This window comes from Monodelphis domestica, chromosome 1 (assembly GCF_027887165.1).
Source record: "Monodelphis domestica isolate mMonDom1 chromosome 1, mMonDom1.pri, whole genome shotgun sequence".
In the NCBI taxonomy this organism is placed as follows: Eukaryota; Metazoa; Chordata; class Mammalia; order Didelphimorphia; family Didelphidae; genus Monodelphis; species Monodelphis domestica.
This window is the reverse complement of record NC_077227.1, coordinates 269,101,539-269,117,048: the sequence shown is the minus strand read 5'-3', so window position 1 is coordinate 269,117,048 and position 15,510 is coordinate 269,101,539. Positions and strand designations below refer to the sequence as shown.

The following is a 15,510-nucleotide window of genomic DNA, read 5'->3' as shown; positions in this document are numbered from 1 at the left end:
ATTCTACACTAGTTGAGTGGGGGGAGTTGTAGTATTCCTTGTTTTCTTTTTCCATCTTTCTGTTTTACAATCTTTAACCCAGTTTTTAGTCCTCACTGTGACTTCCAATTCCTCTTTCCCTCAGTTATCCCAGGCCACTGGTCTTGCTTTGGCTACAATTTCTTCAATGCCCTGTCTTGGCTCCTGGGTGAACCAGTTTAACCCAATATTATCCTCTTTCCATAAGCTTTTTGCCCTTTCAACCAGTTGCTGACCATGATTTGCCAAATTCTAGCCTTGGACTACTCCTACTCTCTACTACCTTTGTTTCTATTCATCTGTTACTGAAGAGTTGGAAAACGTGAAACTAATACTGACTGGGTCCACATAATTTCATCCAGACTCTCATTGTAGTGCAAGGCAAACCTTTCCCACCTCCTTAATTGACTCATTATCCTACTTGCTACAGTACTTTTTCTAAACCTTTCCATCTCTCTTCAAACCTCCCAAGTTATTCTCTTCCCTACTTGCCTCTTAGCAGAGTACCTTGCTTCATATTTTATTGAAAAAAATTGAGGCCATTCATTGAGAGCTCATTCTTCTTCCTTTCTCCTTGTTTCACATCACTTGGATAGCTATTCCCACTATCTCCTCTATCACTCACATGAAGAGATGACTCTGCCCCTTGCAAAACGTTAATTCTTCTACTAGCAACTTGATCCTATTATATCTCTTCTTTTTATGCAGTTTTTCTACTCTTTGACTAATCTTCAGTCTCATATCCCCTACCTGCTTCCCCTAATGCATATAAACCACACTCATATCTTTTCAATCTTTAAAAATCCATCATCGTCTATTCCTGTTCAATGTCATCCCTATTTCTTCCTTTTTGTGATGAAAATCCTTGAGAAAGTTGTCTACACTTGATGACTTCACTTCCTTTCCTCTCATTTTCTTCTTAATTCTAACTTCTGGCCTCATCAATTAAGTTACCAAATAATCTTTTAATTGCCAAATCTAATAACCTTTTTTTCCCTCTACTTTCATACCTCATCTTTTATGTCTCTGCAATTTTTGGCAGTGTTGATCACCCTTTTATCCTAGATAATGTCTAGGTTTTTGTGACACTTTCTTTCCTTTTTAGCAATGCTACCACCATTCTTTCAGTTCCTTAGGCTTGAAACTTAGTTGTCATCATGGATGTCTCACCCTCACTCACCCAATACTTGTCCTCCCCAATCTCTCATAACTAGTTTGCTTCCAGGTCCTACTGATTCTTTGTAATTTATCTCTCTCTCTCTCTCTCTCTCTCTCTCTCTCTCTCTCTCTCTCTCTCTCTATTTCTCTCCATCCATTCATCTTTCTTTTTAAAATTAAAAAAATCTGAATAAATTTCCATGTTTTCTTTCTTTTGACACAGTTGATGCTCTGGTGTAGGCCCTCCTCCCCTCATGCTTATAACTCTACAATAGCCTTCTGGTTATTCGTTTCAAGTTTCTCTTCTCTCCAGGCTATGCTCTACTTGGCCAAAGTGATCTTTTGACAGTTTAAATCTGACCTTGTCACTCCCTCTACCCTCATTCCCCACTCAATAAATCCCATTGGCTAACTGCTTTCAGGATTAAATATGAATTCCTTTTGTCTTTTAAAGTCCTGCACTACTTGCCTTCTTCCTACCTTTCCTGGCTTCTTACACTTCACTCCCTTCCATGTACTCCAGAATATAGTGACTCTTGTCTTCTGTTTCTCTTACAAGATACTCTGTCTCTTAAATCTGCATTTTCTTTCTCCTTTTTAACCCTTACCTTCTGTCTCAGAGTGTTGATTCTAAGACAAAAGAGCAATATGGACCAGGCAAAATTGGGATTCAGTGTTTTGCCCAGGATCACATATTTGGGAAGTTTCTGAGGCCAGATTTGAATCCAGGTCCTTCTGACTCCAGGCCTGGTGCTTTATCCACTGTACTACCTAGTTGCCCTAGTATTTTCACAGACTGAAAATGCTATCCATGCGTGAAAGCCTTCTCCTTCCTCTCTCTGTCTCCTGGCTTCTCTTGTATCCTTCAAATCTAGTCTAAAATTTCACTTTCTGCAAGAAGTCTTTCTCTGGATCCCTTAATACCATATCCTTCCTTCTATCATCACTTCTAATTTCTTCTGTATATTTTTTGTTTTTCTTCCCTCTTGAGAATAACAGCTTCTTGAGGGATAGGACGTTTTTGCCATTTTTTGAGTGCCCATTGCTTAGCACAATTCTTAGTAAAGAGTAAATACTTAACTTGTTTTGACTTGGTGAATTACATCATTTGGTGATTAAATTGTAAGCAGGTTGTGTTCATTTGTAAATAGGTTGTTCAGGACTCAAAGTGCTTTTCCAAATAGTGACTAGATGCTCAGGCTAGCCTACAAATGCCTATTTAATTTATAATATTCTATGCTTTCCAAATATTAGCCCGAGTTCTGGGGTCCCAGGAGCAGTGGGCTATGTGTTGAAAGAAAAAGAGAAAAGGAAGGTGAGATCTCTCACTATTTCTCACATTTGTAGTTTGCAAGCACAAGCAATTTGTGTTTGGCCCTCTTCTGCATCCCTTTCTCCAACTCTCTTCCATGGTGAGTGTTCTTACCATGTTTTAGGTACCCCTAATACACACTCTACTCAAATTTGCTCTTTATCCTTAGAAGGGATTTCTTGTTTCAAAATTTAACTGTTTCTCCTATCCAATGAAAAGTCTTATTCCTTCAGAGAAAAGGCTTTTAGTTAGAAGCAATGTATCTGAATTAATTAAAGTGATGGTCCATTAACTTCTCAAAAATACTTGAATTTTTAACAAAATTAATATTTAAAAGCACAAATCACTATTAATGGGTAGGATTACAGAGAGTACTAAGGATGAAGTGGAAAAATCAGGCATTGTCAAGGAAGATATTTTTGGATAATTTTTTTTCTTCATTTGGAAAAAAAGAGCTTTGACTCTAATGGTCATCTGTCCAAAGTGATTTCTATTTTCTTTTTGTTGTTCTGAAATCCACAGGCCCTCATAAAGTCTGTCTCACCCTGGTTCTCACCTTCCCTCATTCCCTAAATACACACACAGAAGGGAGTAATTCCCATTACACTAGCAGCTCAGTTCCAGCATGGTGACGGTGGAAGTAGAGGGGAGGCCATTTGTATATTTTGACATTTTAAATAGAACGTTTGATAAAATAACTTTATCCTGAGAGAAAAAAAACATGGTCATGGAAAAGCAAATTATTACACATGATTTTGTGGTGGTCAGGGTGAGGGCAAGCAACTAATAGCTTGCCTTTAAAAAGTCTTTTAGCACTATGCCATCCCAAACTTTGAAGCACTATGGGATGAAGTATAACTAAAGGACAATGGACACATAAGAAAGTGATATTGATATGGATTCAAGATATAAAATGAGACAGATTTTTGGGTGATGATAATGTGGGACTTTGTTTTGTCTGACCATACATATTTGTTAGAAAGATTTTTATTTTATGTTGGGGAAAGGTAAATAAAGGCTTGTTAATTGAAAAATAAAATAAAATTTTAAAAAGAGTCTACTTAGCCTTGGAAGGTAAAAGATTAAACAATGATGGATACCAATGGAAATTTATTAGGAATATTGATTTAAATATATAAATTATTCTATATGCATTATATAAAAGTTAGTAATTACTGAATAATCAATATTTATAATTTTTATGTTTAGGGCATTTTTAATAAAAAATGAAAAGACAGTGGGTAGGCATTTACAAATTATTTTCAACACTATATCCCATCTTTAGGATCACACATCGACCAAAAGAGTATAGAATCCTGCTGTATATGTTGTTTTATTACCACACACAAAAATTGACCTATCCTATTATTACTATTATTTTTTAAACCCTTACCTTCCGTCTTGGAGTCAATACTGTGTATTGGCTCCAAGGCAGAAGAGTGGTAAGGGCTAGGCAATGGGGGTCAAGTGACTTTACCAGGGTCACACAGCTGGGAAGTGTCTGAGGCCAGATTTGAACCTAGGACCTCCCGTCTCTAGGCCTGGCTCTCAATCCGCTGAGCTACCCAGCTCCGCCCTCCTCCCCTATTATTTTTAATGAGTCTTTTCCCATCAAGAATGTCTAAATTCTTGTTTCCTCTCACATAATTCTATTTGTAGGAAGAATATTACAATATTACACCCAAAGTCACAATACCCATCCCATCATTTGTCTGATGGCAACTACTGGGATTACACATATAGTGTTGTAGAGATTAGCAATTTAAAGCAATATGTACATATATATGTATAAGCATAAATGTAAATATTTATATATGTATATAATTCTTAAAAGCAGAACTTCAAATGAACACTGTGCTTATCAATTTGTCCCTTGTAGTAATGTATATAGTAATAAGACCCCAGTATAAATTTTCTAGAGATAAGGATAAGATTCTAAAAGGAAAACCATACATGTTTAGCAAAGAAGAAGAACTTGTCTACCCCCTTAATCGATTTGTGCCATTCTATATTTGACTCTTCTCTATATTTGTGCCTTTATGGAAGCCTATAACAACTTGTATTTGGAAAACTTGTTTTTTGTGATTTTTGTGTATTTGGAAGATTTAAACATACATAATTACCTCACAGAAAAAACTGTATTAGCGACTTGTATTAATGACCTACATTGACTTGATTTGTATTTTATGACTCCTTTTTGTGAAAAATATTTGTATTTACTTCAATGTATTATTAGTTTTATACCTCATTTGCACTCACACTGTGGACCATGGTTAAGAGAAAATGCATCTCAATTCTTGGGTAAGAACCTTTATTTTCTACCCCTCCTTCAGTGACACTGATTCTAAGATATTTTTGATTATCACTAATTATAGGATATATATATATATTTGAAATTATAGCACATTTCTTATAATTGCATATGCAATTTAATTTTCCTAAGCACATGTCATTTACATAAATTGAAAGATTCTAGCTTATTACATTAATGCAAGTTTACTATGTCCATTAATTCTAATAGTAACTGCCTGCCCAAAAAGCCTTAGACTACTAAAACTACCATTAGTATTTAAACATTATGGGACTTAGTATATATGTCTGATTTGAAGAAATGGCAACAAAAGGAGCACAGATTTGATCTACATAGTGCCAAAGAAGCACATATTTAATCTGAATGGTGCCAAAAGAGCACACAGGTCTAAAAGAGAAACCAATCCTGCTAGATTGTTGAAACTTTCTATGCCAATAAAAAAAAAATTAAAAAAGGACTTGAACCTTGTGTGTGAGAATTGAGGTTGAGATGCTTAACATATATTAAGACGCAGGACTCCTTGTATCACACTCCTTGTAAAATTTATATCAAGTACCTAATGATTGGCTATTCTGGCTCCATATTCTATTCCTGAGAAGAAACAACGAAAGATGAAATATATCAGACCAAGGAATAAAAATCTAGTCCCTTTTCCTAACCTTCTTGCTGTGATGGGTGACTGTGGTCCTGGTTAGTGAATGGGTAAGTGCATGATGTTAGACACGGATTACTTTAATTGGGCATTATTCAAAGTCCTGTTGTAATTTTGTATTTTTTTCTTATTTAGGATTTTTTCATATAAAATTTAGGATTGGATGTTTAGAAATTTCATCCAATAGTTATTTGGCTTTTATGTGCTATATTTTTTCTGATGACTTAATTGGCAGTGATTCATATGCCTCATGCTTCAGACAAGTCTTCCCTATGTGATTTAAATGGTTTTTTAAAAATATTCTCCTCAGGGGGGAATGTGTTTTTATTTAAAATGAAAAGTTTTAAGTCATTTAAGGAAAAGAAATGCCTCCCAGAATCCAAATGGAGAGACTGCATAAAGACTACACATTACTCTAGAGAACCTGAGAAAAAACCTAGATGCAGTGGGCAGCTGAGTAGCTCAGTGGATTGAGAGCCAGGCCTAGAGACGGGAGGTCTTAGGTTCAAATCTGACCTCATACACTTCCCAGCTATATGACCCTGGGCAAGTCACTTAACCCCCATTGCCTAGCCCTTACCACTCTTCTGCCTTGGAACCAATACATAGTATTGATTCCAAGACGGAAGGTAAGGGTTTATAAAGAAAAAACAAATGAACAAAAATCCAGATATATAAAATCTTTTGGGGGGGTTAAAAATGTCATTTGTTTTTCTTAAAAAATTCACTTGATTTGGTTAAAAAAATTCATTATATATATATATATATATATATAGTTGGGAAGAAGGGGACTGCCCCCTGATTTCTTTGTAAAAAAGCGCCAAATATTTAATTTTATTTTGTTGTAAAATTGTTGCCATTTCCCCCTTGTATTGATGTATATTTTATTGTGATTGTAAATTTATTTGTGTTTGTTTTGATCCATTGGGGAGACTAGTCTTTCAAAGGATCACGGGGAAAAGTTCATTTTAAAATGGCTCTGAATCCTGGGAGAATACATATCCCAGGATCCTCTATCCCAGCTTCCTCAGATGCATCCCTCTCCTTTTGTGGGAGGTGTCTGAGAATATATAAAAAGAAGGGAGAAGTGCAAGTTTTGGCACCTTTTCTAGAGAAGAGCCTTGCCCTGGGTAAGATCTTTTGGTTCCCACATACCTGTGGGAGATCTAATTTTCTGTAGCCTTCCAAAACCTTTATTTTCCTGGCCCAATAAACCTAACTGGCTATCCCTAAAGTCTGGCTTCATTCAATTTAAAACTATTCCTAGCATAATTATAGACAGAAGGAAAAGCCTATCAGGCTACCAGAGCAGGAGGGGGGGGACCCCACTATCTTCTTTTCCCTACCCTCTTCCCCTCTATTTTCCCATTACAAAGTGTTGGTTATAAGGAATTGGTCATAAGATAATATATAATTTGGATATAAGATAACGATGAGAGCAGTACCTTAAAATATTTAGATTTAAGGATTTTATACATTCTAAAGTCATTTCAGCAAAAATGTATTCCCCTTGGGAATTGGTGAGATTTATGGTTCAAGTGGATCACTTTCTTGGATCACTTGAAAGTGACATGCAGAAGATTCTAGTTTCAAATAATTTGTCAGTTTGTCTAAGTGGATAGATGGGGGAAAATCTACATTTTTGTAGGGCTTATATCCATGTGATTTTACTTCTTTAAAGTTTATTGAAAAAGATAGTTTGTCTCAATTCTTTTTCAGTTGACTATAGGAGGTAATACTTTTGTTATTTTATAAATGTATATGTAGATTAATTACTCTGGTGAACTCTATTTACAAAGATGTTGTTATTGATTTTAATATATTTGCTAATATATCAAAAACCACTGAGCATGCCAAATATTTTCCATAGTTAAAAGAATATTTTCCACTTGTATAAAAACAAACTTATATTTATAAAACAGCTTAATTAAAATTTAATGTCATTTTCAAGTACACGAAGCTGAGAAATTTAAATAATTGATATTCAATAGTCCTCCTATATAACCTTGCTGAATTAACTTAGTATCTTATACCTGATTTAGAGCTGGAAGAGACCTGGGTGAGGTGTGTGAGGGGGAGAGTATGAAATTCAACCTCTTCATTTTTCAGATGAGGAAACCAAGCTACAGACAGTATAAGTAGCCTGTCCAGGAATACAGCATTAATAAGTGACTGAGGCAGGACTTGAATTCAGGTCCTCCCAACTCCAAATCCAATGCCTTATTGATTATGCCAGGGGGCTTCTTCATAATGATAGCAGGTAAGTGCTGCAGCAGATAGTGTACCATTTTACAGATGAGACCACTGAAGCTGAGAAAGGTTAAGTGACTTGCTTATAAAGTCACATAGCTAAGCAAAAAATGTCTGAAGCAAGATTCAAACTCATTTTTTTCTGGCACCAAGTCTAATACTCTATCTACCAGGATACCTCATTTGTTATTGTTATTATTCTGTTGTTTTGATTGTGTCTGATTCTTTATGACCTCATTTGCAATTTTCTTGACAAAGATCCTGAAGTATTTTGCCATTTCTTTCTCCAGCTCATTTTACAGATGAGGAAACTGAAGCATATGGGGTGACTTTCCCAGGTTACTGAGTTACTGAGTTACTGAGCCTGGATTTGAACTCGAAAAGATGAGTTTTCCTGACTTCAGGCCCAGCATTCTATCTGCTGCAATACCTAACTGGCCCTAGGACACACAGTTACCCTCCACCAAAACTGCCTAATGATTAAAATGTAAACCCAGATTATTCTTAATAGTAGGGCTGACCAGCGGCAAGATTCTCTTTGGTTCACTGGCCACTATCTGTCCATTTATTTCCTAACCTCCCTTGCTTACACAAGAGGGCCAGAACACATCGGATGACCCACGTGGAGCAGAGATGAGTGAAACTGTTCCTGGCAATTTCTGAGCATAACTATCTCATGCCCCCTGTGATGACAACAGGGAGAGGGTGAGCCAAAGAGAACCAGCTACTGGGCAAGGAGCCACCTAGTCAGCCTAGAGGGAGAGATAACTTCCTCCTGTACGTTTTTCTTCTATCTCCTAAACCTTTGGCTTAAGACTGACATTTCTGCCTTGAACTTCCTGGGTAGGAGGTGGGATTTTGTCTTCTCTTCTTCCCCAATAGCTTTGGTTGTTGCTGGCCCATGGCAAGAGCACATGTGTTACTGCATCTGGACCTAAAGCTTCTAGTTGGCTTTTCTGTTTTGTGTTTCTTTCCTTGAGCAAAGGTAACTGAATAGCAACCTTTGAGATGGACATTTCCAGTCTTGAAAGTTCTTCTAGGACTGAACTTGGTTTGAATGTGGGAGTCACCATAAGAGTCTTCTTAGTAGGAGAGAGTGTCCCTGCCCTCAAATCTCAGGAAATGTTTTATATTTGTTTCAGGTATTTAGTGTCTTCATTTCTCCTTTAATTCCTCCACTGCCCCATGAATAATTGTTCCGTGAGTTATATATACCTTCCTATGAATTAAAGTCCAAGAGGTATTTACATTTAAATATTATCTCTAATTGAGGAATGAAAAGGTTCAGTTAAAGTCCTTTCTGGCATCTTCAAATAGCTGGGGAGGTATTTTGGAGAAGTCAAGGAGACCCTACTTGCTGTTCCTGAATTTAACTGTAAACTTTTAAAGATGCTCTGGGCTGGATCTAAGTAACAATGCCAAAAAAGAAAGTGAATATACTCACTGGATTGCCATATATTGTAAGCTCTCTGAGAGAAGGAATAAACTCAAGCTTTTCCAATTCTATCAAATCCTATTAAAAAAAATAAAAAATTACCATTTGTCTAGCTTCAACATTTTCAAATATAAGACAATGAGAAATAATTATAGCCTCAGTTTAGAAACCTTGAAACAGATACAATGTATGAATAAGTGAGACTCAATAGAAATTAGAATTTTTAGACACAGAGATATGTAACATGTTTTTTTGTTTTTGTTTTTAAGAGTGGAGAATATAGCTAGAAGAGAATTTTGAAATGATTTATTCCTAAATTCTCATTTGTTCAGTTCTTTCAGTCATGTCTGACTCTTTGCGACTCCATTTGGCATTTTCCTGTCAAAGTTACTAGATGGTTTGCTATTTTCTTTTCCAGTTCATTTTACAGATGAGGAAATTAAGGCAAACAGAGTTAAGTGACTTGCCCAGGGTAACACAATTAGTAAGTATTTGACTATGGATTTGAATTCATGAAGATGAATCCACACTACAATACTTTGCTACACAGATATACAGTATATAGGGAACAGTATATACAGTATATAGGGAAATTGAGGTACAGAAAGGTTATGTGACTTGCTTAAGCAAGCTAGATGGTAGCAGATTTCGAACTAAAATCAAGGGTTCTTGGCTCCTACTTAAGAATTCTTTTCACTACAAAAATTCCAAAAAAGTAAATGATTTATATTTTGCTTATTATTTATATATTTACTGATGCCTTGATATTTCCCTTCATATTCACTGATCCTCTTTTTTTTGGACTGGGTATATCTATCATCCAAAAATAAAACTCCCTAAACTATATATGTTAGTTGCACAAGTTTGCCAAATAAAATATTTCTGTGTAAGCTAGTTGGGGAATAGACAAACATGTTGAATGTAGGGGAAAGAGATATCACTGCAACCTTGGACAACTCTTGGAACAAAGAGAAGTCCCTCCCCCCCCCCATATGACTTAATTGCATTATTCAATTTGACTGATTTCATTGCCAGAAATCATCAGAAACCAAAAAAGGATGAGTAGGCCATTTAGCAAAAGTCCATATTTTTCACAGGTATCCATTTGGAGGAGGGCGAGACATGCTGGGTGAATCTCCAGAGGGAAGGTTTAAAGGAAGATGATATGGGAAGGAAAGGATGGATTTTAGTCTGTATCACTGGATGGAGTGTAACCACAAGGATGAGGTCAAAGATTCATTATAGTATTAAAGCTTGTGCATCACAGAGTATTTATTTACATGGAATAAAACATAAGCACACTTCAGGTAACAAAAAATGCAACACAGGCAAAATTCTCATTACAAAGTTCCCGTAGGAGTTCCTATATGGGAAAGTTCCTTTAGGATGGGAAATTCATGTCAAGAGGTAAGATTTAAAAGAAAATATCTGATACCTGAATTTTGTTATATCCTAGGTATAGTTTTTCTAATTTTACCAAAGGCTGCATATTGGTCAGTTCTCGTAGTCTGTTTTCTTCCAAATGAAGTGCCACAAGAGCACTAGGCTTAACAAAGGCACTGTCGCTAATAGCTCTGATGCGGTTGTGATCCAGTACCAATTCTTGAAGGGCTGGCAAATTGTCAAGTCCTTCAACTTGACTAATTTCATTGCCTGCAAGAAGATCAAATGGGAACAAAGTGTCAGTGGGATTTTTCAAATTGCTCTCATCTTTCTTTGTTTAGCTATTTTCTTTTTTTTTTTAACTTTTACCTTCTGTCTTAGAATCAATATTAAGTATGGGTTCTGAAATAGGAGAATGTTAAGGACTAGGCAATTGGGATTCAGTGACTTGCCCATGGTTACAAAGCTAGGAAGTGGCTGAGGTTTGAACCCAGGACCCCCCTCCCTCCAAACCACCCAGGCGTGGCTCTCTATTCCTTGAGCTACCTATTTCCCTTATAGGTATTCTTAAAAAATCAAAATTACAGCCTAAGACAATGAATAAAGCAAACATAAATCATAAAGTAAGGATGTCCAACAAAGAGAAAAATGGCCCAAGATGTTTTCCAGCAGTCACTATCATTATAAAAATATTTAGTTTCTAAAATTCCCTTGACAAGTCTTACAGAATGAGTCTAAGTCATAATTGCAAAGAGCCAGAATAATTTAATTGTTTACTAATAATAGCTACGAATAGATTTTAAGACTGAAGGTAAGGGTATTTTTTTAATGCATTACAATCAAAGTTGCTTTTTATTATCCTTTCTATCCTTCATTTTGTCAAGTATATTTTCCTAATCCATGTCTATAAAAGGATTTACCCCTGCTCTCTTAGTTTTCTTTTGACATGGTCTTTTAAATCTTAGTGCCCTATCCATTTGGAGTTTCTTATGAGGCTGCTTTTCTTAACCTAATTTTTGTCACATTACTTTCCAGTTTCCCCAGTGGCTTTTGGCAAATAGTGTCTCTCCTGACCATTACTTGGGATCCTTAGGTTTAATAACCCCATACTATGTTTTTTGCTTCTAGATCTTATTTATCCAACTTGTTTCTCCAATCATATTTTTTTCTTTTGAACTAGTAACACTTTTGATGGTTACTGTTTCATAGAATATATTGAAGTGTGATACAAGTAGGTATTATAGGAATGAGTTCTTTTTGTCCTTCCCCTGCCCCATCATTTCCCTTGAGATTCTTTGCCTTTCATTCCTCCAACTGAATTTTGTTATTATGTTATCTAGTTGTATTGCCACTTGGTGTTAAGGTAATGAAGATGTAAATGAACTTAGTAACCATCATTGACCTCTTGGTTTTTTAGTTTAATATCTTTCATAAACAAATCTCTAATAATTTTTTTGAAAATTGTATGCTAGGAATATCAACCAAGAATAACAAATCAGATGAATATGCTAATAAAATGTTCCACATTATAAGTTCTATTACTTACCTTGGAGAAAAAGAAATTTTAAATTTCTTAGTCTGTTGAGCTGCAACTGTACCAAATTACAAATTCCATTGTATCCCAAATGAAGAACTTCTAAACTCTGCATTATTGGAGGCAAATTTTCTGTAAGACTTGAATCCCTGAAAAGTATAAATAAGTGTGAGCCCTGGGCCATAATTTCAGATGCAGTGTCTCATCAACAAACCAAATTCTTACATATGCTTAATGCAAATTAATTTTTTAAATAACTGAATTGTTTTAAAATTCAGAATGTCCTCTTTAATAAACAGATATAGATAACAGCATGCTTTAGTGGCTAGACAATAATCTTCCAGCTCAGGAAGATTCATTTTTGGATGCAACCTTGGTTACTTAGTAAGCTTAGAGTTTCCACACTGGGAGTTCCCTACACCAATAAAATCAAAAGTGCAAACCAAGGAAGACTAGACCTGGATATATATATCCAGGCCTAGTCTTGTGTATATATATATATCCATCTAAAAGATCATTGTACAGAATATAATTTAAATATATATACACACATTTAAATGGTTTTTAAAGGTAAGATTTGTCAGAGATTGATAACTCTGGGCCCACCTAGGATAAAGATCGGAGAGCCCTCATCAGAGGTTGAGATCTCACAGTCTGTCTGAGAAAAGGTCTGCGTGCCCTTGCCTCCACCTTCTTTTATTTTCCCCTAACAAGATTGCTGGATTCTATGAACCCTGGATGATTCCTGGAACTATTATCTTGCCCCAACCATTATCCTACCAGCTGCCCTATTTATATTCTTGTCACACTTTTCCCATGGACTTTTCTCATGGGTGATTGTTTTTAATTACTGTGGTTTTTACCTTTAAAAGTTGTTACCAACTAGCAATAAACTGTACTCATTCTGCCAGAAGCAGGTGAAACCCTTCTGACTCCACACTGCATCTTTTGATTCTTACCTTTTCCCTTGTTCATACCTACAGGCAAGGTCCCTCTAATTCTACCTTTGTATTCCTCTATCATTTTCCCTCACCCTTACCTGGGGAACTCTGGTCCCAGTCCTATCCCCTCTCTGGGCTTTTACAAAGAATAAATTTATTAATGGTGCTAGAGTAAAAAAAAATCCTACTTATAGCTAGGCATGGTGACACATGTCTCTAATCCCAGTTATTAGAGGAAGCCAGAGGTTGAAATCTTGAGTTTGAAAGTTCTAAGTTCTAAGCTACAATGGGCTATATGAACTGGATGTCTATACAAAGTATGGCATCGACAGGGTGGGCCTTCAGGAGCCAGAGGTCATCACGTTGCCTAGGGAGAGATGAACCAGGTAGGAAAAGAATAGGTTGAAATTACCATGTTAATCAGTATCGAGATTGGATGAATTGGATGAACCAGTGAATAGCCTCTGAACTTCTAGTCTGGGTGAAATAGGTAGACACAATCTTTGGAAGGGGAAAAAAAATTCTACTTGCAGTCTTTTGAATTTGCTATGTGCCAGCAAAATTTACTCTGAATCTTATACTTATAAAAATATATGGTTATATACAATCAAATCCACACTGTTTTACTTAAATATCAAATATATGAGGCAATTCTTCCTCAGAAATCTTGGACTAGTTACATGAAAAATGGGTCACTCTGAGTGGAAAAGATAAAGGAAACTTGCATAAAGTATTATGTTCCTCCTAATCTGACAGATCAATGCAATAAAAATCCAAAACAGAAGAAATTTTATACAATTTAGTGAACTCCCCGCTAAGAACAGTTAAAATCATAACCCCTATATGCCTCAGGTTAAGACACTGTATCATATATTAATTTGTTATTCAAATTTTATAAACATTATTATTACTAAACTATGTGAGAAATACAAATTCCATATTTATCACATCAGCCAAATGTTTTTTATATAATAAACACTTAACAAACATTAGCTGAAATACTATGATTTTTAAATTATTGGCATAAAATTTATTTTCAAACTCAAGATGAACAAGGCTACTAAGAAGTATAATGGTTTTAAAACTGTACTGACAAAGTAAACAAACTAGAGAGCTATTAAAGACAACAATAAGGACTAAAAAAAATACAGATGTAGTCGCCAATGTATAAACAGATTATATACCAAAACACTGTGTTTAGAATCCAACCATTTCACCATGGAAACTGCATTATAAATCATGGCTAAGTTATCAAGACAATTAATAAAAGCCAATTTAATTGAATCAACAATGTGGATACAGAAATGCTGCTAATAATTTTGGACCCTTTAGTCTTGTGCCTCCTAAGCCTAAGGGGAAGACTAGGGGAACTATTTGTATTAGAAGCTGGGAGAGGGGGTTGAGGAAAAGACTTCAGCATTTGTGTGGATCTCTAACAATGAGAGCAAGAAGAAGCAGTGACTCTAGCAAGAACATTGGGGAATAGTTCTTGTGTCTGAAAACTGAAGCTGTAGCAAATGTTCCTTTACATGAATCATTAATAACATGGAAATAACCTTGAATCTGAAATTGGTAAATGCTAGAGAACATTATGCAAATACTAGTAAGAAGAAACACTAGAAGGAGTATTCCATTAATAAGTAAGAGGTTTTTATTAAGTTATTTGGGAAATGAAACATATTAGGTAACAGGGATACGGTCTCAAAGATTTGTAACAATGGGCTGAATCTAATGAGTTTAAATTAAAATGACAGATATATGTATGGTAAAATCTTATGCTTGGGTTAGAAGCATTAGGAAGGAGGACTTAAGTTTAGTTAAAGCTCATATGAGAAAGACCTGAGAAGGTTTTGGTAGACTGTTAAGAAGGTCACTGAGTTTAATGAAGCAGCTAAAAAAAATTAATGAGTTCTTGGGCCTCACTAAAGGAGGCTTATTGTCTTGTACTATTTTTTGGTTAGACCATATCTGGAATGCTGGATTCATTTTGGGGTGGCACATTTTTGGGAAGGACTAATTGTTCCATAACACTTATTGAGAGAGTTATTAAGGATTATCAAGGAATTCAAAATTATGATATGCAAAGAATGATTAAAATTACTCCATTTAATCTAGAGAGGAAAAACTTCAGGGATGCATTATTATTGACTTCAAATAAATAATGGGCTATTTTGTAGCCATGGAAATAGAACTGTTTTGCTTGGCCCCAGAATCTAGAGGGTAGAAGTAAGTGGCTAGAAGTTACAGGGAAGGAGACTTTAGATGGATATGAGAAACAACTTCTTAAAAACATATAATTTTCTAAGAGTGGAATGAGTCCCTTTAGCAGTTAGTGAGTTCTTTATCATTGGAGGTCTTCAAGTGGAGGCTGCATAACCTCTTGTCAAGGATACAACAGTGGAATTACTGCTTAAAGTATGGCCTCTACTGGACAGTCTTATGGTCTCTTCCAATTCTGAGATTCTATAATTACAGAAGATAGACTCACTATATTGAATATATAGACTCACTATTGA

General features: G+C 35.6%; 1 protein-coding gene across 6 annotated transcripts in view; it reads right to left on the bottom strand.

The window, feature by feature from the left end:
- LRRC9 (leucine rich repeat containing 9) overlaps positions 1-15,510 on the bottom strand; it is a 126,700-nt gene that overhangs the window by 16,391 nt on the left and 94,799 nt on the right. For all 6 annotated transcript variants that reach the window (XM_056810842.1, XM_056810838.1, XM_056810837.1 and 3 more), the window contains 3 exons: positions 12,066-12,202; positions 10,572-10,789; positions 9,146-9,214 (listed from right to left, as the gene is read on the bottom strand). In XM_056810842.1, coding sequence (XP_056666820.1) covers positions 9,146-9,214; positions 10,572-10,789; positions 12,066-12,202 — 424 coding nt within the window. The remainder of the gene's footprint in view (positions 1-9,145; positions 9,215-10,571; positions 10,790-12,065; positions 12,203-15,510) is intronic.